General features: G+C 38.7%; 1 protein-coding gene across 1 annotated transcript in view; it reads right to left on the bottom strand.

The window, feature by feature from the left end:
• Nucleotides 1-26,524, bottom strand: part of ACTR3 (actin related protein 3) — a 31,353-nt gene extending 4,829 nt beyond the window's left edge. Inside the window, exons 1-8 of the mRNA XM_075028879.1 lie at nucleotides 26,334-26,524; nucleotides 9,564-9,619; nucleotides 5,244-5,368; nucleotides 4,615-4,725; nucleotides 2,947-3,042; nucleotides 2,271-2,378; nucleotides 965-1,108; nucleotides 60-233 (exon numbers count right to left, since the gene is read on the bottom strand). Of these exons, the coding sequence (XP_074884980.1) occupies nucleotides 60-233; nucleotides 965-1,108; nucleotides 2,271-2,378; nucleotides 2,947-3,042; nucleotides 4,615-4,725; nucleotides 5,244-5,368; nucleotides 9,564-9,619; nucleotides 26,334-26,377 (858 nt within the window). The 5' untranslated portion in view covers nucleotides 26,378-26,524. The remainder of the gene's footprint in view (nucleotides 1-59; nucleotides 234-964; nucleotides 1,109-2,270; nucleotides 2,379-2,946; nucleotides 3,043-4,614; nucleotides 4,726-5,243; nucleotides 5,369-9,563; nucleotides 9,620-26,333) is intronic.
• Nucleotides 26,525-26,764: the final 240 nt, after the last annotated feature.

The following is a 26,764-nucleotide window of genomic DNA, read 5'->3' on the forward strand; positions in this document are numbered from 1 at the left end:
TATGCTATCATCTAAAATGCACCTAAAACAAAATGTGTAGACAATTCAAATCAACTTACCTCAGGATGGAAGAAAATCTCTGGCCCCAAGAATCTCTCATAGCCAACATCAATGGTAAATTCTTTCTTTGAGATAGCATTAATTCCAGTATACTGTTTAATCCACTTTGTACCATCTGTGTCATACTTGTTAAATTCTTTTACTAAGTCAGGGCAAACATAACTAAAGCGTTCCTGAAAATTGAATATGTACAGTTAGAAGTATCATCTTAAGTAGAGCAAGGAAGATGGTATGAACTTAAAAGTTTAAATAACTACACTTTTTAAAAAATAAGATTTTTAAATTGGCAGATACAGACTAGGCCTCAAAAACGGGTGAACTGACATTTACTGTATACAGTTAGATAATGGCTCTGCTACTACAAATCATTTCTGTGCGGCACTGAAAGCAGCACAGCTTGCTGAGCTAAATTACTTTTCTTCTATTTTTCCTCTAAACTTCTACAACAGTGAGAAATGAGTTCTAAAGTATATTGAAGAACTGGCATAGAAATGAGGTTTAAGTGTACTTCAAGCTGAATGTCTTTCAGAATAGCTTTGCATTAAAAAAAAGAACATATCAACATTCAGAAAGTATAAAAAAGTAATTACAGCTCTTTACATTACACATCCCACCAAGAACACTTCCTACTGAATGTTACAATAGTAATAATAAGGGAGTGGAGGAAAAAGGGGAGAAGTGAAGAGTGAAAGACTAAAGAGTGAAATTCTAGGCCAAATTGAGTATAACCCAACCTTAAGTTTAAGGTATTTCATGTTACTTTATTATCTAGACATTTTTATATTATTTAGAAACAGAGCACCATTACTTGGATGGATGATGATTTTAAGAGATTATTGTATTTTAAAAATAGATATCAAGCTTTGATCTAAAATAACATTAACATCTGCAATGTTCACGTTACCTTCACTGCTTTAGCTGTTTCCAAAGATTGTTCAGGAGGAATTCCTACTTCTCGCTCCCTCAGCAACTGCTGAATGAAGTATGTTATATCTCGCCCAGCAATTGGAATGTGTTTGATACAGCTGCCAATCACGTATCCTTCAGCCTATAAATAAAATTAATTGGGAGAAAGATACTGACAAAAACTCCTCCAAAGCTTAGGAGAGAGAAAGACATGGAGTCTAAACTCCTATTCACTACCTGTGATTGTGAGATTGAAGCCCTTTAAGACTGGCTCATTTAATTACCAGAAATCCAATTCTTCAGTAGCCTTATTTTACTTATTAAAGTATTTCGCTTTGCATTGGTTCATAGTTCTTACAAGGTTAGGAGGAACAGAAAGGTCACTAGTACATAAGGCAGACAAATAGCTATACTCACTGTTCCTTGGCCTTTATTTTCTCTTCAAAATGAGGTTACTCTTACCAAAAAGGTCAAGGAACCTTGTATCGTGAAATATTATTTTAGAATAAATGATGTGGCTCTGCAGTCACAGCCACTGATGTAAGACGTTACAATCCACATGAACCAAAATTAATTTTCTGAAAGCAGGGAGAAAATGCATCATTTCAGCACATTGAGACTGCTTAGAACATCAGACTGGCCCGTATTCATCCATCAGTCTACCCTTTAAGTCACACTCATCCTGGGGGCATTAAAAATATCTGGTCTAAATGCAGAAACCAAGTGTTCAAGACTGGCCTTCAACCTCACCAGACCTGCTACATTCAAACAGATAAATCCAGATATCACATTAATATTAAATGCTTAGAATTTCCTATATACAACTTACATTCCCATAAAAAGTTCTTTCTAACGTAGAAAACAATAAAGTCAGTAAAAATGTACCACTATTGTTAGCTTCACTACGGAGGTGTTTGTTAATTCCTCTTTATCTATTTCATTATAAAAGTGATATGCTATTGCTGTCAATCTGTTCAACATGTTTAAAAATTCCAGAAGCCAAGTGAATGTCACTCTACAAAGGAGCTTAATGCTTCAAGTGATATAGAATACCTACTCTTAACTTCAGTTAAAAAAAACAAACCCACAAATCAGGAAAAGTTCGACTGTTTTAAACAGCAATTTGAACTAATAAGTACAATTAAAAAAAAGTTACCCATAGAAGGTTTAACTTATCAATTGTTTCCTCCATCTTATTGACATTCCTAGCTATACTTCAGTCTGTGTAGGTGTAAACTTCAGAGAAATCACAGGACAAACTGTTCACAAGTTAAATTGTTTCTATAGTTCTGATGTATACTTACCACAGGAATAACATGAGTGACACCATCACCACTGTCTATAACTGTGCCAGTCAGCGTTCGTTCTCCTACTTGTCTTGACGTCCAAGACGCAGCTAAGGCAAGGACAGCCTGGTAAAAGAACACATGCAGAAAACAGATCTTAATAAAAACACTGCATTGCAGATTCCACCTTCTACTACCCCTCCCAAGAATACCCAGACTGACACCCTCACGGTCACTTACAGCATGGAAACTGATATAGTATTATTATATATGGTACACAAGAGCTTATGAAAAAGAGGCTGGATAAATGTAGTTTTTTGACTCCTGCCTGATGCTTTTTTAGCCATGTTCAAACACCATTTTTTGTTACTTCATAATGAGAGGGATTCAATTCTTGGCCTAATACCATTATTATGATGTGGTGTGTTGCTTGCTTGGTTTTTTATTATTATTTATTTATGATGCAACAGATATTATACTCTACTGCTTAGAGGCCTTCTATACAGGTAACAGAAGAACAGTACCTAGCTAACAGACCACAGAATCAATGCATGTCAAACATATTGTGGTGAAACTGCTAACCAAAAGGACATAAAAGTATTCCAAACACCGCTCATACAGTTTTCATAGTGAAATTCATTTTAGCTCAAGGAGAAATACTGTAGGCTCTAACTTTCAACAGCCTTTCCCTTACCTGAACAGCAATATATAGCCCTGGAACATTGAAAGACTCGAACATGATTTCAGCAGTATATTCTCTATTTTCTGGAGTATTTAATGGAGGCTCAGTCTGCGAGACAATTAAAAAAAAAAAAAAAAGCAGCCAAGTTTTACTTACATTCAAATCAAACACTTGACTTTAAAAAAAAAAATCACCAAATCCTAAGTTTTGAAGATAAGTCACTCAACAACAATAGCATGTAAAAATATTAATGTGAAAAGGGTGCTTTTAAAGACAAATGGTGCAATTAAGAAAATCTATAAACTTATCTGACAATAACAGAATTTATGCAAACTGCATTGCAAAAACATGATGGTTTGAGTGAAAACAGAAAAACAGAAGTGCAATAAAAACTTTATAGTAATTACTGCTTAAGAATTTACATCGAAGGTCCCCTTTGTGGGTTGGTTAGCTCATTACAACTTTTGATTTCACTTGAAAGAACCAAGGACTATCAATCTAAATATGTCAAAGGATGAAGTTTAGCACATTTAAAGAATGACAATTATTTTTAAAAATATTTCAGCGACTCAAAGAAAAAAGCTGGTTTTCTTCAGATGGCAATCACTATAAAACAAGTTGACATGATCAGCTGTAGAAATGTACTCAACTGAGAGAAGCTAACAATAACATACAATACGCTACAATACTATGCTATAATTTCCATTAAAATACCAAACATAATATTAAGTCTCTGCTCTGAAAGAGGATTTTGGTTAGTGCTACAGAATATTTGAGGAAAAAAAAAAAATTACCACTCTTGCATTGCATCAACTATGTAATAGGAGGGTAAAAAGAGGAGGGAGCCAGATTCTTCACAAAGGTGACAGGACAAGGGGCCATGAAGACAAACCACAACATGCAAAATCCTAAGTAGGTACTAAGAGGGAAAAAAGGTAATGTGAGGGTGGTCAAATATTGGAAAAGGGGCCCAGAGTTGTTATGGCATCTTGATCCTTGTTGATATTCAAAGCTTAGGTGGACACACCCTTAAGCAACTGGACCTCATTAGACCTGCTTCGAGAAGATCGTTGCATTAGATGTTTTTTAACAAGTATGACCAACACCTCTAATTCCAAACTTGCTCTATAAACGTCACACTAAAACACACTGCCTATTTCAATGGCCTCAAATAAAATACTAAGGAATAGCAGATACTTCACAATAACATTGACCTTAATTCAGTTCTAATCTGCCCAAATATGACAATCAATCTTTTGGATTTCACCAAAAAAAAACCCAAAACCAATTCACTCTAGACACATCATCCAGGTGGCAGCATTGTACATAATTGCAATTATTTTGTTTTTAAAGTCAAAACATACAAGTACTTTTTTGCCTCAAAAATGTAAACTTGATCATTGAATTCAGTGGATAAGCAATAGAAAAAAGTGATGAAGGAGACACAGTTTGGAGGGAAACGAGTAGAGAACAGGAAAAAGTTTGCAGTTCAGACACTCTGACATCTTTAGAAAAGTAAAGAACCTGGATGGGATAAGCCAGATCAGGAAAGTTCCAGGTAATTCATATTTGCTTTAGTTTTCAAAATAAGCACATTCATATTTAAGAATCATTACATAAATCAGCACAAATATTCCTACTAGTCATATGCAATTTCATAAGTAACACAGTTTTACCTACCAAAAGAAAATAATGATCCTCGGGTTCTGCCCTTAGATACTTAAAGATTACTTGCTCCATAAACCTCTCCATCAAGTCCCAGTCTTCAACTATACCATGGCGGATGGGCCACTGTCGCAGAAGAATATCAAAATAGAATTGGAAACAAAAGAAAAAAAAAATTCAGTGTTTTCAACTGCAGTAAAAGCATATTTTCTACAGACGCAAGAAACCTTGCATTAGGTTTTCCCTGTTCTGATCAATAGCAGAGACAATACATTGCACTTTTCTCAGTACAACAGAATGGTGGCACTAGGATAAACCAAAGGTTCCCCCTAGCCCAGTATCCTGACTGACATTGCTGGTAGAGGATCCCAAAGAACATGAAAGAATGTGGTTATTTCCGCTTAACACTGTCCTAGCCTCCCTTCACTTCAGAAGAAATACACATTCATGTACTGTTTTGCAAATTCCCACAGGCTCCAGAAGGTCAACAAAACTAATACCAAACCTTATTTTCCATTAAAACAGAGTTAATAAGAAAATAAGATTAAAGTTAACCAAAAAGCATTCTTAAGAAACTGTTTACTGTATAGCTGATGCTTTCTGAAGAGTATTGGAAAATTATTTTAAAACATTTCTCTTAATACCTTGGTTGCATAAGTTGGTTTTTCTATTGCTTCATCCCCGATAAAGAAGTCTAAATCATCAACACCTTTCAAAACCCTCCTTTGTGCTTGATCGACCACTTTTGCTGATTCTTTGATAGCAATACCTTTAACAGAGAACACAAACAATAGTGTAGATCATATATCCTGCACTAAAAAGGAGAAAACCCCAACATCCAAAAATAGGAACACAAGGTAATTGTATTCATCCTTTGTTTCAGGCATAAGCACAGAAGAGGTAAATAAAACACAGATAATTTGAATTCCAATCATAGGTAAACAGAATTAGGATTTATAAAGTACTGACCCAAATACAGATTTAATTGTTAGACACTCAACATGCAATCAGGGAGATAAAATATAAAAAGAATCACTAAGATAGGGTATCCCTACAGATCACATCTTATTCAAAAGTGTGCTAATTTTCTGCACACTCCACTAATAAAAAAAAAAAAAAAAGAATGCAGTCATAGAAGTTGTATAAAGAGCAAGAAAGAAAACATGTTGCCATTATATAAATAGATGTTTTACTTCACTTGCACCAATTTGATTTCTGGACATACTATGAAAGTGAGATATGGCACACAAAAGGGACTCAATAGCAACTAAGTAAGCAAATAACATGTCCAAAAGAAGGCAGGAAGGAAGAAGTAGGAGAAAATGTAAGGCATACAGAAAAAGAAAATTGGACAGAAATAAAAGGAGTATTTTTAAAAGGACAGAAATTTGTATGGCCATATGATGCACCTTTAGATGCTTTAAAACAGATTTTCACAAAGCCTATGTTTAATTTCTCCCTTTAAATCCTACTTCTATCTTATCATTAAGAATAGGATGGAGAATTTCATTTAAGAAAGACTATAAATCTCTTCCTTCACTTCAGGGAATAACTGGCAAAAGTTAAGAGCTTTATCTTGACAATTTATTCCTTCCAGGATAATTACTCATCATAAATAAAGAAAAAAGTTTTTATCAGAAAAATACTGGCTTAGGCTAAACACACGATCAGTGATTAGATATCACAGGAACACAGATGGTTCCCCTTCCTCATCTTTTGCATCAGCCTCCTGGCTACCAGGGTTGCAGCGCCAGCAATACCTGCTGTATTTTTTCAAGTCTTACTAATTGCCTTTAAACACAATCCTTTACACAAACAACGAAATTCATATATATAAGAAGCATTAATATCAGCCTCAATTATTCAAAGGTGGTAATCCACAAGCTCTTTCAAAGGCAGAATTATTTTGCTAATTCTCACCTTCAGTAAGAGGTTCTGTTTGCTCATGACTAAGATTAAAAAAAGTGATGAAAACGGCTGCTGCAGCCTCAAGCCCACCGGACATGGGGCGGCACAGGTACTGGATTTGGAAATCAATAGCATGCTAGGGTAAAGCACCGATAGTTCACTGATGCTCCTCATAGTTCCCCCTTCTCTTCCCATAAAGAGCAACAAAAGCAGAGCTGTGCAGCCAGAGAAACTAAAAAGTTAAGTGTTGTGAAAGACTGAACAGGATAAAACAGGAGACATTATTTTGAGCTCTTCAGGAAGAAAACTGAATCATACTGTAACTTCTGTAGCAGCTCACAGGAGAGCAGAGAGGAAGCAAAAGTCTGGAGGAAGCCAAATAGCATGGGGGGGTAAATAGGAAGTAGAACCTAAAATCACAGGGAAGGAGATGTCACAAGGCCAGCGTTTGCTGCAAGTGAAAAGAAGAATCTTGCCGAATATTTTTCAAGTCATCATTACAGAGCTTACACATTTGGGGAAATTTTTCTGTCCAGATGGGTGTTATCTTCAAGAATTTTAAAGTAAAATACTATTTCTTGTCACAGGATTATAGAAACTTTCAAGTCAAAGCGGTTCCACCCTGTTAAAAGCCTAAAACAAGAGCTCTCAATATTTTGCTGACCTTAACACTAGCCTGTTCAGTCCTGGTTTTGAAAGTCAGAAATGAGAATGAAACAACCTGCATCAAGAATCATATCCTGAAAACACAAATGGGAAAATAAATCTTGCTGAAACCAGAGCTAGGCTGAAGATGGGCAGCACTCCAGTGGTATCTCAGAGCATTTGCCTTTGGTTTGCTTGGCACAAGAATTAAGAGCTTTTAGAAAACAGAGGACATACTTGCATCAAATCAATTACTCAAGCCATTTTTTCTTTCTTTTAAAGAAAGACTCACCTAACACATAAACTAACGAAGATAAACCAAAATAGATGACAAATCAACAGAACTACTGAATAATGGAAAGAAGTTGACTCCTATTTTAACATACAGCCAGAAAAAAAGGATTAAGTGAATAAAAATCGGGCAAAATTAAAGATCTGCTAAGATCTAAAAAGCAGCCAGGGAAGAAAGCAGTGAACCCACATCTCTTCAAACAATTGGCCCAATATATTCTCATTTACTTCATTTTTCAAGCAAGCATTTATCATCTCTACAGAATCATATTCAGAATAAAATCAAGAACACAACATAAGGAGATAAAAATTTGTTAAGAGCAGGAGTGAATAAGATAAGCAGCAAGTGAACAAGGCAGAAGGAATGCTGCTCGAACCTGTTTAACAGCAAACCTTTTTCAGAGAATCAAATTGATAAAATGCAACCACCATTGCTAGAAGTCAAAGGAGAAACCAAACCAATTTTTCCACTGGGGATAATATTAAGGAAACTAAAGACACCAAAGTGCTTTGAAAAGATCCACAGTTTTTTGTAACATTTTACTTTGAAACTAGGTACTGCTATACTCTATTTTAATTTCTCTAATGTAGATTACACCAGTACTATTATATTTCATTTGAGGCTGAGGATTAATGCAAACTCATGCAGTTAGTGTAATTATCTAACTTGAATTACACTACAAATGAGAAAAATGCCTTTTTCATTAAGAGAATTGCAGTCAAGGACCATTTTAGCTGTAGGAGCATCTAGACTAGAGTGTTTGTTTGTTTTTTTAAATACATCACACTATCAAAAAGCTGTCAAAAAATCTCATTTCCCCCCTTTCTCTTCTACTTTAATAGCAGCCCTGTTGTATAAATTTCTCTGCTTAATGATCTGACAGGTCATTTCATTCCCAGATTTTGTTTAAAGCGTCGTGATATCTCTTTTCTTTTTTTGGAAGAAAGTGATTTTAAAAATGAATAAACAAAATCTGAAGATGTAGAAAAAGTATGTAAACTCCATCTATCTGAAATTAAATAAAATAACCATTTGCCCATTTTTAATTTAAATACTGCTATGAAGTTTAAAAAGCAATGTTAAGTTGTTTTCCAATGGTTCAGTAACTTTTTAAATCTAATTTTAAAACCAGTTTTTGTGTGAAAAACAAAACTGAGGAGTATATTTTATATGCCACTAAGATAAATGAAATTAAGTTCTTTTGGAAAATCAAACAAATTAAGAGCTACATATTAGAAGCCAACATAGAAGAGATTGAAAGGATTCCCTCACTTCTATGAAAACAGGAGAATGCATTAAGTGAATTAACCTTAGCTTTCCATGAAAATTGCTTTTTGAACCATGTTTTCTGGAAAAATTAACATAGAGCCTGAACTACCAAGTTTTATTTTACATTGACTGTGCTTAAGTATTATTAGTGCTAGCTCTTTTCCTGTGGCATTTACAAGGAAAACTGGGTGTACTAATTGCTCCGTTTTACCAGGATGTAATACGTGCTTACTTTGGCACAGATGAACAATGACAAAATGCAAAGTGGTGTAGGAGGTCAAAAGGTGAAGCATTTCTAAAGGAAGCTGAATGAGTTCCACTCTAGAGTACAGCCATATCACTTTAACTGGGAGAAACAGTTCAGAAGACAGGAAGCGAATAAATAAGCAATTTTACATGGGGGGGGGGGGGGGTTCTTGCTCTATTTGCAAAACACAGTAAATTAACATAGCTGTAATAGTGAAAAATACCTGGCAAGTATAACGTTTTAAACCCTGAAAACATCAAACCATCCAATTTTTTTTTCTAGTTATAATCAACTAAAGTTTTACCTGATAAATCACTAATAGGGGAAGAACCTTCTAAAAAGTAAATATAGTCATGCTACTGTATTTTAATATGATTTCAATTTCCAACAAATTAACCACACTTCAAATATTAGGATACTATTTTAATGAATGTATCTTTCTAAATTGAGCATCCATAGCAAAACAGAACAGAACCATGGTATCACTCTGTCATCACTCAGGTTTTTTCAAGTCACTCGTTTTTAACTGCTTTTTTTACACAGCATGTTATAGAAATTCTTAAGTGTAACTTCAGCACTCATACACAGGTAACAAATACTTACATGAAGGAATAATGAACTGGGGTTCAGTATTACCGGCATATCCGAGCTTTGTATACCTATTGAGACAAAAAAGGTTATAATATTTAATACTACAAATATCAAAGACATCTCCCTCTTTTAATGAATACACCTCTCTTCCCGTATCAAAAAGACCCACCGACTTTCCTTTAAAAAAAGCAAACAAAAACCCTTAAAGACCTTCTCTTTTTTTAAAAAAGATAAAACAATGCTCCCTACCACAAATCAAGCATCATTGTAACTTCTATTCAAGTAAAATTTTACTACAGAACACATAGTATGTAGTTCAATTTATCAATGGTTAGGAGTGCAATTTAGAGTCAAAGTAGTTCTCCCCTGCTCAGCAGTGAGCATTTCTATAGAAATATTTTCATATAAGTGTTAGTGGTAGAAGTGTTTTTGTAACTGCTAACTACAGGGGAAAAAATTCCCTTGCCCCCGGACTGCCAACCGGGCATGTGGCAGGGCTGGCCATCATTACTTCACAAGCATTTCTCAAGATGTACTATCGTAGGTGGCAGGTACTGACTTCTGATAATGACAGTGGTAGCAAAAGAAATTCCATTTAACAAATGGAAAACAGTCTTGAAAATGTGTTTAATAAGACTAAGGGAAGCAAGAGGAAGAGAACTACACACCTTCACTCACCCAACTTCCAGAACGTACTAAGGATATATACAGCATTTTCATTGTCATGATGTAAGAAAACTTAAGAAATTACCAATGCGTTCATGAAAAATAACTACAAAACTCACAGTACCAAAACTATCCAGCTGCTAGAAATGTTGCTACAAAAGAGTTAACAGTAGCATAGGCAAATTCTAAAACATGCAGACCAAACCACACACTACATTAAAGAGATACAGCCTATGCACAAGTTGTTAACACAGACATGACAAAGTTCTCATTTTCTTCATACAGTCAGACAGCTGTACTAACTAAATTAGCACCATCAGCAAAAGCATGAAACACTGTAGTAGCACCTCTAGAATTTCAGCACTCTGATATAAACCTGAAAGATCTTAGGCAGTATAAGGCAGTACTAACTTTAACAATCCATAAATTTATGTCAATAACACAGCAAAATGCCTGGCAATAAACATAGGAAGAGGGTGGTTTTTACAGGCTAGGAGTGCTGCTGCAGTAGGTTTTGCTGTGATGCTACTGATGCAGCGGTTCACAAGTTGCTCACATGTCCGCTAACGCCTACACAATTTCTATCGCTGACATTAATTACACGCATTAGTGCTGGGCCAAGAGAAACATATCCTCAAAAGGAAGGTATATTTCTCTCTAAATAACAAAGTGGTCAGCACAGGACCTCATCTAACACTAAAAATACTTCTCTTGCAAAGCATTTTTGAAGCTGTAAATCTGATCTTGTCTGTAACACACTGTAGCAGTTGACAGTAACCATACAAAAAAACTTGACTTCATGTTGATCAACAGGAATGTTTACTGAAAAAGAAAGCTTCACAGGCAAAGTAAGATAAATAATGGAAAAAAGAAACTAAATATGAGAAAGAAATCCACACATCATGAAGAGATGAGCATTATGCACTGTATGTGCCTGAACTCAGGACACGCAACTCGGATTTTGCAGACTCAAGCTACAAGGGTTTTTTTATTTTCTTCTTAAATAGTTCCTAAAAGAAATATCAAAAATTCCACAAACTGGTGCTTCTATAACCTGTCATGTAGAATAAAAATGTTCACTGTATCTATATTGTTTTAAGAGGCTTTTAGTGCCACAAGAAAATTACTAAGAAAACCAGCAAGTACTGACTTTCTCCTTCTACCTTCCCCTGCAAATCAGGAACTGTGGCACGTAGATTTTAAAGCTAAATCTACACAGGAACTTTGGAGCCCGAAGGCTACATAAACCTACAACTAGATCAGAAGTGCCTTAACAAGCAAAAAAGTTAAAACTGTTCGATTATTAAACTCAGTATTTCAAAGAAAACAAAAGCTAAACTGTTGCACATAACAGGCTGCTTAGCTGCTTGTGGTGTGGGAGACTGCCCAGCACACACACACAGCCAGCAGACTGAAAGAAAAACAGTCAAATGAAAGATGCATTTTACATAAAAAGACCATATTCAGACATAAAATCAGCATATCTAAAAATACTGTGGCCTACTCAGCAAGAAGTTTCCTGAGTCATGAAATTAAAAAAAAAAAAAAAAGAAAGTCACATTTTTAGGCTTCCAAAAAAAAGGGGGGGGGGGGGATGGGGGACGGACCCACATGGCTTCTGGTCTCTGAATATTAAAGTATTATATCAGCAAGTCTGCAATGTAGTCTCCAACACAATGCTTCACATCTCTAGTGTACCAAGACCTCCTTGCCACACTCTCCCTTCCGCATCAGGAATGCCACCACCGCTTGCCCATTGGTCAGTTAAAATGGAGTTTAAAAATGTGATAGGTGAGACAAAAAAGTAAGTTTAAGAATGAATAAAAGTTGATAAAAACCTTCAGTTTTCCAAATGCACAATCTAATAACAGTAGGGTTTTTTAAAAATTAACTTTTGCAAAGATGAGGCTTTATTCAGACTGATCAGATCTATTCTACCATTGTCACTTGAAGCAAATATTTAAGTCACACACGAAAAAAACGATACCATGGGCAAGCTAGATTTCACAAGTATACAGTTTCCACAAGCAGTTCATACAGGGCAAAGCATGTCTGACTAATGTATGATTCACAGGGGAATGAGGCACACCCTGCCTTCTTCATAGCAGCAATCACTGCCACTACAGAAAAAAATCCTGATATTAAAGATATCATAAGGCAGTACTAATACTGGATCACAGTTTTCCACTAAATCACAGCTTGTCTTGCTTGCTAGATAGCACTGAAGAGCGGCAGAAGGGACTTCCATGGAGACAGGCAGGCACGTGTCATTTAATGAGACATGAACTCAGCTTTCCCACACTGAATTTGGGGCACTCAGCAGTAAGAGAGCAAGGCACTGCACAAATGGGTATAAAAGTATAAGCAGATTTCTATTAAAATCTGTAACACAGAACTGATTTACAAAATCCCAAAGGTGAAAACCTGAATTCAACCTTGATCATTCAGGTGTTTTCCTTTATTTCTCCACATTCAGCTACCTGAAGTGTTTCTGCAAGCCTATCAGCTCATTTAAGTAGAAAAGGAGAAAAAAAAACACCCAAAAAACAAGCATGGCAAAAAATTTTGTTGGATAATCAGGACCTTCAGATTTACTTTAGAAGATAAGCTACAAAGCATCCAAAAGCAGTCCACAGAGTCTCGATACATGTGTGCATATAGGTATATAGAGAACCATATACATACCCCCCCATACTGTTTATCAATATACATATATATGGTGCTGGTATTTCCCAGTGACTTCCCCGCAACTTCTTCAAAAGGCAGTGGGGTCTCACACACCATCCTCTGGCCTTGCGGATGTAATGATGTGACAAACAAAACACGATTTTTTTGTAGGGGCCATTCATACCACAAATGGGGCGGTGGTAGCAACTAATGAAGGTTCCTTCTAAGATAACTCTATTAATCCACATGTCAACTATCAATGGAGAAATATCTCTAGCGTCACACCCTCAAACTCACGCCCTGAAATTGCAAAGTGGCTGCGTACTGATCTGTCTGAGACATCTCTGGAAGGACAGCCAAAAGGCCTTCCACAATGTTCTCAACTGCACTAATGGGATTTCTTGTATGTGCTCTCTCACCTAGAATAGATGTTTCTGAGGCTATGACATGAAAGCAATGTCACTTGAAGGTTATTTACGTACTAGTCATGCAGACAATTTTAAAGCCAAAAGGAAACAGCACTTAGGGTAAGAACTTCTAATGAGAATGTCATTAACAGAACCCCCGCCTGCAAACCACAAACCATGACCATGCGCCTTTGCTCCACTTCTTTCCTGTCCACAACAGATGTCATTCTGTACATATTCTCTCAAGTTATACACCCTAGTTCTAGCACAACTGCAATTTTAACAAAAGGGTGAGGAATAGGGGGACAACTGTTTCGTGGGCAATGCATTTGTTCAGCTGCTCTGAGAAGTACAACAGAAATGGGATGGCCCAACACAAGTTGTATCCTTGTAATTTTGCTGACAGCTCCGTGCAAAGACACAAGTTAGCCAAGTACAAGCAGAGAAGAGCACTAGAGGACGAATGTCACCTCATCTTCAACTTCTGTAGGGCAAATCCAGGTTACAGTCTACCCCTCAGCTACTCCTAATGACCTGGACTAAAAGTAATTTCATGCATAGGACACTTGTTTTTTAAATGTACACACAAACAGGAATAAGATGTACCTCCAACACTGGCCCCACTGGAAAGACGCAATGCAACTTTAAAAGCAAACATACAAAGAAGAACCACTTTTCTGTGGGGAGAGAAGAGTTACGGGAGCGGGAGTAACAAACCTGAAACTCTCTGGAAAGAAAGTCAGGACTACACTGAAATCAAAATGGTCTCTTTCTGTTTTACTTTCAAGGTGCATAAAGTTAAAAAAACAAATATATATGTAGAGGGATATTTTTTTCAGGGGGCTTTTTTTGTCATTTTTGCTCGTCCAACTGCTGTCTCTTCATGACCGTTCTGAATTACTGTACATCATCTGAGCCACAGCAATGCTGTGCAAGCTTTCACTCAAAATGCAACACATCCATTGCCTTGTATCTTACCTTGCAGATGCAACGGGCTTCCCAAATACAATAACTTGTACAGCATACATGTTAGCTTGTATGTGTTAAGTCCTAAAATTCTGCTTTGGCACATACCACAGCCGGTGCACCAAGCCCAGCAAGGTTTCTCTAACTAAACACACCTCTGCATAAGTCCTATCTATGCAGAACCTGTTCCAAGGGGTCATGATCCAAGCAGGTCTAACATTCAGTGATGATATTAGGCTCTACAAAGTTAAACTGCATTTATTCTTAGAAGTAAACTGATGCTGCCTTTTTGCAAGGTGCAACACTTGCCCAGGCAGCAGGAGATCTGCAGTCCGTATCCTCTTCCATCCAAATGGGTTTAGAGCCAATCTCCTGTTTTCCATAAGAGCCTCTTGCCATTTGCTTATAAACTCTCCTGAGGCAAGAGTGCTTTGCATTTCTTTCCTGAAACCATCTGGAAAAGACTCTAAGAAATGAGGGCCAAAGACAAAAAGCAAGATCATTGCCCAGTAACCAGTACACACATCTTAAAAGAGGTACGATTAGAGTTTTGATCCCTACTCCAAAGACTGCTTAATTATTTCATTCCATGACCATACAGGCATGGATGTAGATACATTAAAGACATGCTATGTACTGCTTCCTGGAAGAAATTCTGAGTTTTCCAAGTGATATTGTGCCAAGAGGAGTCCAAAAATTATCACCACACATTAACAGCTGCACACAATGGCACACCAGCCATTTAAAAGAAACAGTAACAGCTGAGTGGTTTAAAAGAAGTAATTCCTGCTAATTTCTGAATGCAATACTGATACCAGAGCCCAGGAGTTTCAGGCCTCGGAATCATTATTTGATTAAACTATTTTCCTACAGTTTGAAATCGGATGCCCACGACCTGGAAATTTTAAATGCACCCTGGCATTTCTGTTGTCTTCCTTAGACAATTCCCACTCACATGCTAGCATCTCCAAATCCTGTGCTGAGCAGCCAAATGCACCAACCTGGATTTCATTCCACAGCTTTCTGAAGCTCCTTCATGGGTCTAACCCAAAGAATTCAACTGAGAAAAAGGCTGCATGGGGCCATTTCTTCAGAGCAACTAAGAGCAAAGAGAAACTCCAGAAACAGAGGCCTCAATTATGTAAAACAAAGAATAGTGAAGAATCTTATTAAGTATGTTGCCTTTGCGCATCAATTGCCTTCATTTGCATGGTCTGCAAACCATCTCACCATTTAAATCCAATCGCATAACCTCATTTCTCTCAAGACACCACAGCAGTGTATTCTCCATATATACTACTTGGACACCAGCAAGGACTGTTACAATATTTGTAAGTGAATCTGCTTGCTAAAATAAACTTTTATCTATGCAGATCTCCTCCATCATAGCTTGACACTTTGCTGCAAAACAAGTTTTACAGAGAAACAGTTAAAATGATTGCACAAAAGCGTACTTCTCTTTAATATTTCAATTTATGACATTTCAAGCATTACTTATAAATTACTAAGTAAGTAGCATTATTACAAATGGCTCAAGACAGGAGATACAAAACCAAGAAAGGTTATTTTACAATTTCACAATTTCACAGTTTCACAGCAGGCCACTGTGTGAAGGCATGCAAGGTAGTGCAGATGCAACTTAAGTTCGTTGAAGCATGTAAATTCTTTGTTACAGGTGTGCATACAGCAGCAAAATTCATTGCTGGCTAAGCTACCTTAACTCTAGGAAAATTGTAATTAAGTGAGCAGGTTGTAGAAGGCACTACAGAGAAGCTCAGAAAGTAGGAAGATTCTAAGGAGGACACACACATGTGGTAATATATTCAAAAGGGCATGAAATAAATCAAATGGGAAAAACTTCAAGTTTTTAAACAGAATGGAAAGGGATTCTGCTCTTAAATTCCCAGCTCCTTACAGATGGTCTGTCCATCAAATGCTTCATCAAAAAGCGCTTAATATCCTTTCCTGTTTTAACTGAATAAACTCTACATAGACAAAATTTATAAGATATATACAGTGGTTTTACTGTCTGATGTCATAAGATAATAAAACTGCTTTAAAAAGAAGTGGAAAACTTCTGAAACATGGATGAGCCCTTAGTCTTCACACAGAGCCTCATGTTACTGAAAATCTGAACAGGCCTTTGTTTTTATTTGTTGCTTTTCTTCTATCATCTTTCTTGTACAACAGATGAGACTGAAAAGCCTAGGGAGTGTTTACTTTTCAAATCCCCATAAAGTGAAATAATAAGAAAATGGTGAAAGAGGAAAGTCATCCTGCCCCTTTAAAAAAGGTCCCAGCTCTAGCATCAGGTGCAAACTGGTTAAGCAGCAGCAGAAGTCCCCAAAGGAACTGATTATATTAGGAAAATGGGACTTGTATTAATAAATCAGTTTACTATCTCTTTTCAAACGTCCTTGATAAAACGTAAGACAGCAAAAGACTTTGAAATGAGTCATGCTTTTCATATTTTTCTATCTTTAGCTAATATATATATATTACCTTTTACCCATCACTAGTTTGCATTTTTAAATAGCAACTGCTTCTGTCAAGTTTTAAAACACTTGTTGATCGAAAATGTTTTAAGTCATCAATAGTGAAAGTCAAAGAATTAGCTCTATAAATGGAAAAAGCACACAAGATTAGAAGTGGTCTCAGATGAAGAATCTTGTTAAACTGTAGATGAAACACATGAAGGGATGGTACAAAGCGAATATTTCAATGACATACGGGACCCCTAGACACCAGAGATGTTACAAATCTGGCAGTCTGCAACCTTGGCCTTGGAATTAACTGCATTACTATGTACCTGAAACGATTTTCTTACAATATTTTCCCCCCAAAATATCAGTCCACTCCAACAAGAACTTTCACCTTGACAACAAATACTTCTTTGCCACATACTATAACTGTCACAGTGAAACAAACCATAAGCCATGCAATTTGAAAAGTGAGCTCAAAAGCAGCTTGAAAGACAAATGCTTCTAACATTTATTTCCCAAATAGGGAAAAAAAATCCCTCTATAAAAGGTTAACTTATCTTTAAAAGTATCTATATTGTTCTCTAGAATATTTATCCAGTGCTGCTTTTTATCAGCAGCTACATCTACAACTCAAAGCACAGACATGACTAATGCTTGCTACTAAAATCTAGCTAAAATGGGTAGCAAAAAAACGCAAAGTCATGGTCACAAATAGTCAGACCAGAACCCTCGAAATGTGCGACTAAGAGGAACATAGAGGCAATAGCAGCCTCTGCTACACAGCATTCAGAAGAAATTAACACGCATTGTAATAACAGTCTCCAGGTGACAGTTTTTACACCAGTCTGGAGAACAGAGGAAGCAACCACATTGTGCAGCTTCTAAGTTTACTAACATCTGGATGGAGTAGAAGAAAATCTACTTTCAATTTTGCTCTGTTTACTTGCATCAAAACTTAAAAAAATAAACAAACAAACAGCAGCACTGATAGCTTTACTCTGGTAAAGTTCTCTTCTCCTATAAGTAAACAGGAAGATAAGATGCATTTATTACCAAAAGACTCTAGCATATGATTGAGTCATGAAAAGCGTACTTGAAAACCAGCCCATGTTTAAGGGTTTAAGACTAACAAAATCCAGTTCAGGCATCCTGATTATATTACCATCTAAATTTGTAATCCTAGTCAATTTTATATTTGTAAAATCCATTTCAAATATTTAATGCTGACGTACTTTAACACAGAAAATAAAGTTAGCCTTCCTTTGACTACATTTTCCTCAAAGTAAGAAGAGCAAATGGCTTTGGATATTATCTTTGTATAATGAAAAGTAGTTTGTGTTGGCAAAAGCAGAATGCTCTCCTTTTACTTACTGCTTCCTTTGAGACTTCTAGACTAATTCCTTTTAACAAGTGTCTTAACAGTGCCTCTGTGTTACACCACACCCACACAATACTAACCTACACTGCTAGTTTTTTTTAATAAATTTATATTTAATTTTTATGCAAGTTTTCTGAGCATTTTCCACATCCTGACTACTCCATGTGATATTTCCAAATAATGAGAAAAGAATGCCCCAAAAGTTTGGAAGTCTGCATGGCCAATTATTTAATAGTATAAATTACTTATTATGAGGGGGAGATTAATCTGGCAACTTTCTACATCATTTGCCCAAAATAAGGTGAACATTGCACAGACATTTAACAGGAAGAAAAAAACCAGGAGAATAGATTAACTGTACCTACATTTCAACAGATAAAACAAGGAGGGATCAATTGAATCAACAAATACATAATTTCCAAATAAACAAAATCTTTCAATTGGAGAAATTAAATAGGCAAAATCTGAGTCATATGATGCAGAGCCATAGTTGATATAAACGTGACTTAACTTGGAAGTTTTTCCAAACAAATGCAATACAGTGGCTAAAACTGTAAGTTATTCCACATAAAAAAAAAAAAGTTGAGCGTTTGCGCTTACTATTTGCGCAGTTTCAGCACTTGAGAGCTCCAGCTCTGAACCAATAGCTAGTATGCTATCATCCCAACCACACCAATCCGAGCAGAGAGTAAGACAAAACTGAATAGACAGAGCATGGACAGGAGAGAAGGAGCACACAGCAGGCACTGCAGGAGACTCTCAGCACAATTCCAATCTGCCCAGCACACTGGTTACCACTCCAGCAGTTCAGTAGGTAACCAAACGTCTTCCATCAAGAACAGGCTTGCATTAAAACACCAGTTTACATATTTATCATTTTACACCATGTTTCTAATAAAAGACAGCTTCCAATTAGAAACAGTTGTCTTGTAGAAAAAAAATGCCCCACAAAGCTGTGGACAAAACCATACCACTGAATTTTGTTTAGTATAAAAAGCAGGTCTCATTTAATAAGATCACAAAGATTTTGAAGTCTGACTACAAATATGCAAGCAGTCATATTGTGAAAGTTCTTGCTGATGATAAACAGCATGATAAATCTAAGGCAAGTCATGACGAATAAAATGCTAATACTGAAAAAATAGGTAACAGACACTGCATCAACTAAAGAATTAAAATTTGGATTCATTCATTGATAGCAGGGTACAATCAAAATAAAGTATCAACAGACAACCTCCTGTCTGCATCTTGCTCTCTACAGACTGAGCATGCCGAAACACATCCTGTGCACAGCTGCAACCACTTGCAATGACCACAAGAGAATAATAAAGAGAAAAAGGAAACACCAGGGAAAAAAAAGAAAAAAGAAAAAAAAAACCTAAATTTATCCAGAGTTTTTCCATGCCTAGTCTCAAAAATGCAAACTCACAATCTGAACAAAAAGAGAAAAAAATTAATTATGTTATAGCCTACATTAAGTCAGTGGATGAAATGATGACTTTTTCCATTTTGGATATAATCCTCCTTGACAACTGATTAAAAAAAAAAAAAAGCAAGCAGTACATCAGTACTAGCACTTGGAAAGGTCAGATGCTTCATCTTGATGGTTAAAATAATCCTGCTACGGACACTAACAAGGTTGCAGTTAACTTGGTATTTTTAAGCATCTACCCAAGGATGATTTTTGTTAGATTGGTACACCTAAATATATTTTAGTTCAGTGACTAAAACTAAAAATTAAAAATCAAAGTAACAGAGATTCCTTTTCCTACACAGAGCAGAAAAGAACTCGTGAATTTCATTAGGGACAAACTGAAATATGTTTTTCATTATTTCACCTTTGAATTTAATGTTTTCTCCCTAAAGTCTTTAAATTAAGAATGTTTGTCCAAAATTAAAGCTAAAAAAAGTTTGTTTGAAATTGTCAAAGCCTTTTTTGCATTTCCCAAAGAAAGACTACAATGATGAAACTAAATGTTGAAACATCATGTTGAAACTTTTAAATTGCATAAACTAAAAGACCAACTGCAAAGTTTCTTACATGTGCCTATAAAATAATACAGAGGATGGATTACTACACAGGAGCTCGTACAGTATTTCTGAACTCCTAGAAACTGTATTTTCAACTAATTTAGACAAGCAAAAGTCCACCAGACTCGTGCAATCAACGTACTTTCTGGGCAGAACGTTCAAGCCAGGTACTTAACGCCGACCAAGAAACAAGAAGGGAACCTGCCCTGTCCCACCCACGCACACCCACAACCCCTACCCTCCCTCAAACCTTTCCTCACTACCAAGGCTGGTCCCTGGCCTCAGTGACTGCGCAAGCTTCCCATGCACACATCAGCAGGAACTTACGTCAAGTGTAAGTGGGACACGGGAAAAGAAAAGCAGAAACAAAAGGACTGGAAGGTGCCGTGCATCTTGGATGGCTTCTGAGATGCATTCAAATAAGATATGAACTGATTCCTATAGTGGAATTCCAAAATACACATATATGTGTGTGTGTGCATAGGAATATATATATATTCCTAACTGAATTCCTATTATTCCTCATTATATTGTATGCTTTGTGCATTTAGTGTTGCAACATGGACTGTGATGTATTAGCATCATTTAAAAGACACAAGATACCACAGACCATCATGGGTCTTCAGAAACTATTTGCAGCGATTTTAAAAATTTAGTAAACCACAATTCTCAATCTATCACAACTCCTTTTTCCATGTTAAGAATGAAGTATTTCCCCCTCCCTCCCTAACCAATTCAGCTACTGGCAAGCAAAAGATACTCTCAAAATCCTGGAAGAGTATTTTTTCCATATTCCATCAAGGAATTATTTTGTTCATGCTTTCCATACTGAAAAATTACTTCTGGGATGACACAACATAGAGGAAATTCATCCCAAAAGAGAACATTTTCATGAACGCTGGAACCCAGAAAAGGTCACGACAAGATATCCAGTTTAAATATTAACTGCAAGAACATCACAGGGCTGAAATATTTATACTAAATGGAAGTTATGATTTGAAAATCTGTGGAAATAACCCATGTCTGGAACATTAGGAAAGAAAAATTATTTCAAGGTCCAGTATAAGATACTAAAAAGTTGCAGAGCAAACAAAATACAGGCTGTTACTTCCCCTTACCTTGTTTTTATAGCACTGCATTTCTCATCTCACATATCTTTGCTGTCTATTGAAAACTATTAGCTTTTCATGGATCTTGTACTTATTTACACTACACGTCAAAACCCACAAGAGAAACAGAACAACGTAATCCTGTCATAACTTCTCACATCAGAAGACACTCAACCCATCAATACTTTGCTGTACTTAAGAGCATGAAGCTATAAAGGTGTCGCATGAAGATTAACTAGAGCAGTAGGGTTTGTAAAGAAGTCCCCGAACACAAAGCTCGCTCCACTGTGCACACCACCTGAGCACCAGCCAACTTCAGCTTCTCCAGAGGTTTCACGTGCCCAAGTTTATCCTTCCTTCTTTTACAGCAGAACTGGTTATAGAAATTGAACAGCCAAGAAACTCCCAGACATACATGTGACTCATTCCAAAGAGTCCAGCTTGCAACTTCATGTCGAGAAAGCTTGGAAATCCTGAGCAGCCTCAATTTTCCAGGCTCTCAGCTCAGAGGAAACCCAGACTGCCAGAAGGTGTCGAGGGACTCTTGTGCTCCCATCACAAACAGCAAGTCTTTCTCCAGCCAGCTGTGAAACCCTTAATTCTCCCCTAGTATTCAGGAAAGAAGAAGTAAAAGAAAAAAAACCAAAACACCCAAACACATCCATTTTTGTAACCTGTGTAAGGGAAGTGAAAAAGGGGCCTAGCTTGGCATATGAGAGGAGATATAAGAAAGCAAGATGCGAGACAACAGTTTTTCCACACAATCACATAACCAATTTACTCAAGAAAAGGCTAACCAACATACATGATCCTACCAAGACTCAGAGAACCTCATCACCAGTGACACTCAAGTATTGAACGGATCCACCTGAAAGCCACAGAAAAATGGCACGCAAGCCTATAGAAACAGAAAGCTTAGGTGTAGAATATATAAATAATTTTCTTTAAATCACTTTCATCGCTAAAATTAAGTTCTCATTTTGGAACTGCAGTAGGTTACACAGCCACTTACTTCAGCTCAGCTGAAGAGCCATTAATTTGAACACTTGCAATTATGTGCCATCCCAAAAGAATTAATTCAGTGTTATACAAGTTTCTACTAAGGAAAAAAAAAAAAAACGCATCCACACAGAAAGACACAGCTAAAATCTACTTGTCAACCTAATCAAGCTAAATTCTGAAGTGGCGTAGGAAGAGCTTTTAATCATGACTTGCAGGCTGTACTGTGCTCGCCTGTAGAACAGGCAGCAAGAACTATTCAAATACCCAAAAGGCACAGAGCAAAAGACTGCAGCCTACGGAGATTAAAAAGTGAGTAAGGGCATTTTTCTTTCTTTGGTCTATTGTTCATATACTTTATGGAAATAATTCCATGTTATTTTTATTTTTTGTATTTTTATTTTTAAATGCATGTAATCCTTAGATACACCACAGTCCGAAGTAAGTCTCATTCACAGCAGACACACTAAGTTAGTGAACATCATAAAAATCTACCAGTGTTTGAAAGATATGAAGGAAACAGCACACAGGTGCTACTTCATAGCTCATTGGTGAGGGACATGGTACCCATATTTTCTGGAAAGAAGGGAAGGAAAGGGGCTCAGCAGCCAAGTGAAATCGAATTCAGTATTAACATAGATGGAGATTTCCTGACAATAAGGTCCACAATGTTGTTTTATAAATTTCCCAACAAAACAACAACATACTTAAAACTAAACCAAACAATGCTATTAATTAGAAAAAGAAATAATCCTGTTTTTAACAATTGTGTTAAATTAACTGAGGTCTTCAGATTTTTCATTTCCATGTGTGTAGTGTAGTTAAGAGGACACTATTTCAGACAAGTAGCTTTTTTAAACCACAATTAAGTATCTACCTGCTCTTACTAGGTATCAGTTACCTTACTTTCTAGATACCAGGTTTGCTTAAGCAAAGAATTCAAATTTCAAGATAACAAATGTAACACTGGAAGAATTTTTGCTGCACCCATAATCTGATTGCCATGTCACTGACTTCACCCATTTGCCCGCTCCAGCTGTATGACAGGTACCTGGATGACCCCAAAAATGTTTGACTAACCTGTTAAAACCTCAAATGACAGGGATCACATGATGTCCCAAACCTCTTCTGTGCTTTGGTCTCTTTATGCTTTGAAAGGGGTTCTTAATATTTATCTAATCTGTGCAGGTTGATGCTGAAAAAGCACAACTCCGCCACCTTTCCCGCCCATCTCTTTCCCCTCGATCTTAGCTGGCAAAAAGGGACACACACACACACACACAAAAAAAACCCCACTCAGATCAACAAACTGAACCTGTGGCTACAGGCACAAGACATGTAGGAAGACACCCTTAATACCTCTCCTACATCTGCCCTTTTGCTGATTAAGGTAAATTCTCCTTGGACTGTAAATTAATTATCATCCTCTCCCTCTAAAAAAACCCTACTTACTGGAAAGTTTGTGCAGTTTTAAAGCCTTGCCTGTTCTAAACAAGGCAGTTCCTTTCAAGCTTTCTGCTTTGGCTGTATTTTCAAAACCTCTCTTTTCCTCTTTTCAGGGGCTATCTTTAATTTGTCTGCTTGCTTTCATCTTGGTAGACAAGAGAGTACCCTAGGTGAGACCTCAACTGATCTGCACGGAGCACACGGCTGACATAGTTTATGTGCCATGTTCTCACTTATATACACAAAATGAGATGGGCTGGCAGCGCTGCACCAACTAAAAAAAAAAAAAAAAGCAGCTATGAGCATGATTATGCTATCACATCCCACTGCATGACTACCCACCTGTTCCTTATCTCAAGTATTAGGTTTTCCCCTTTGTAAATTCACCACTTTATACTTTTGCCTACTGAAATCGAGGAATTCCAACCCCAACGCTCTGTAATGTTTCCAATGCTAAAAATCTTTGCCCTCAGTTTCCTGAAGCAGAACTTCAGGGAAGAACAGCCTTGGACTATGAAGTGCACGGAAAGGACAAGCCTGGAGAGCAGAATAGGTTGGACTGTGTTTAAATAAAAAAAAAAAAAAAAAAAAACCAACAGGTGCACAATAAAACAGTATCTTAGAGAGATCTTTGAAGACGGGAGGGAAATAAATAAATAAAACGGGAGCAAGACTTGGTTAACATCATATTCAAGAACCTTACAGAGTATGCCCTGTGCACTGAAGTTGATTAATGGAGAACTTACACACAGATCTCCCCCAAGAACATTTAACACTCAGGTCCCTCTGTATACCTCTCACACTAAAAAGACTAAGTTGTTTCTTACACAGCTACATGCTAGCATGCTGTTCCTGCTTGGCATCACTGAAGGCTCTAAATGAATCTCTCTACTCCAGTGGTCACAACCTATATTTTGCAAACCTATAAAGTCAGTAATTATGTCTTTAATGGGACTACCTGCAATGCACAAACATGTGGGATGGGAAAAAGCCTCTAGTGGCATGCAGCAGATTGCATTACAGATCTTTTGTTTTGAAAGATTAACAGTGCATATACACATCATGTTAAACTCACGTATGCTTCCATTACACTCAGCTACGCACTCTCACTCCTGCTGTGCTAACCTTCCTTCATCCCACAAAATTCAAGGTTTTAGTTCTTGCTCTAACTACAGGTATGACTTCTCCATACAACTGTTAAACATGCAGACGTTATAGACACATATATACCTGCTCTTCTGAAAGACCAATTTATTAATGTTCTACACCAAATAGATTCTCTTGAAGGGAAGATGAGCATGTGCTTCCAAAAAAACAAGTGCCTGGCTTTCAAAAGAACATGCCGTTTCAGAAGAGCACTGTAAATATCTGTACATGTAGCGCATTCATTGACAGATTTCTTTGATTACTTTTAGCAAGATGGACAAGAAGTGAAACCAAAAGATGAGTTAAAGAATCTGCATGCCATCAGCAGTAGCTAAAGAGGAAGAGCCTTGAAAATATACCAGTACTTTCCAATGAAAAACTGATACATAATGCCTAAAATGAAATATTCCGTCTTAAAAATCGCACCGCAGACAGCAGGTCACAGAGCGGTTTTCGCTTCCTGAGTGTGCTCCTGCAAGCGGTACCACGTAACCCTTCCAGGTCGGCTTCCCACAGACGCCTCTAAGGGCTCGCTCCCCAGCCCAAAGCCCCCAGGAGCCATGCCACGGTGGAAAAGGGAGTCTGAATCCCGAGGGCCTCCTCCCGAATCACTTCTTATGCCCTGTACCACTGGCACCGCATTCTCTTCATCATCTGGTAGCTGCTAAATAAAAAGAAGAGTTTCTAAAACGGATTTGGTTCAGGTTTGACACTGAAAACTGCCTTATAAGGTATAAAAGCCCGAAAGCAGGAAGAGGCTTTGACAAAACTAAGGAAGTTCCTCTGCGCTTGCTCCATGGAGGGGGAGGGGTTTTTTCCTTCCACAGAGAGAAGTAACACAGAATAAATGACATTATCCGCATATTAAAAAAAAATAAACGCCTAAGAGCCCCCCGAGACGGCACCCGGCGGAGCGGTGACTCCTCCACGCGAGGGCATTTCAGGAGCTCGCCGGCAGCCTCACAGGGCAGCCGCACGATCGCCTCCCCCGGCTCCGGCAGCCGCTCAGGGTCCCCCCGCGCCCCCGGCGGGCACCGGCCGACGAACCGAAGGCGGCTGCTCCGAGCGGCCCCGGCCGGCGGGGCGGCCCGAGGGCTCGGCGAGGGCGAGCGGGGGGGGGGGGGGGGGGGGAAGCGACCGGCGCGGCCCCGGTGCGACCCGGCTACCGGAGGCGCGGACCTGACGGCGGGGGAGCGGGGCCGCGCCGGGACACCCCGCCCCGCCGGGCGGCCGCGAAGGGCCCGACGGAGAGAGCGAGGGGAGGGGAAGGCAAGGCTGCCGGCTGCTCCCCGCCACCCGGCCCGGCCCTCCCGCTACCGGCACCGCGGCGAGCCGGGCGCGGCTGCCCTGCCCTGCCCGGCTCCGGCCCCGCCGCGGGCAGCGCGACCCCCGCCGCCATCTGCAGCAGCGGAACCCGCCCGGCCCGGCCCGGCCCCGCCCCGGGCGGCACCGAGCTGTCAGCGGCCGCCCCGGCCGTCGCTCACCCCGTGCCGCAGTCCACCACACAGGCCGGAAGCCGCCCTGCCATGCTCCTCGGTAGCGGCGGTGCTGGGGACGGCGGGCAGCCCTGGGCGCGCTCCGGCTGGGCTCGGCGGCGGGGAGTGAGGGCACTTCCGCAAGGCGGGCGCTCCCTCCCCCGCCCGCTCCCTCGCAGGCACGGCCCGGCGAGCCCAAGATGGCTGACCCGCCCCTCCCTGCGCGCGGCGGCGAGGGCGGGCGCGACAACCCCGGCCCTCGGTGACGTCCGATCTCGCGGCCTCGCCCCTGCGAGGCGGTGCGAAGCGGAGCGGGCGGGAGGGCGGGTTCCTGCCCAACCCCCGCCCCGCCAGCCGCCGGCCTCCTCAGGGGCGGCGGGCGGGCGGGCGCGGCTGGCCGAGGTGGTACCGTAACGCTGAAAACCTGAGGGAAGACGGGG

This window comes from Buteo buteo, chromosome 5 (genome assembly GCF_964188355.1).
Source record: "Buteo buteo chromosome 5, bButBut1.hap1.1, whole genome shotgun sequence".
Classification (NCBI taxonomy): Eukaryota; Metazoa; Chordata; class Aves; order Accipitriformes; family Accipitridae; genus Buteo; species Buteo buteo.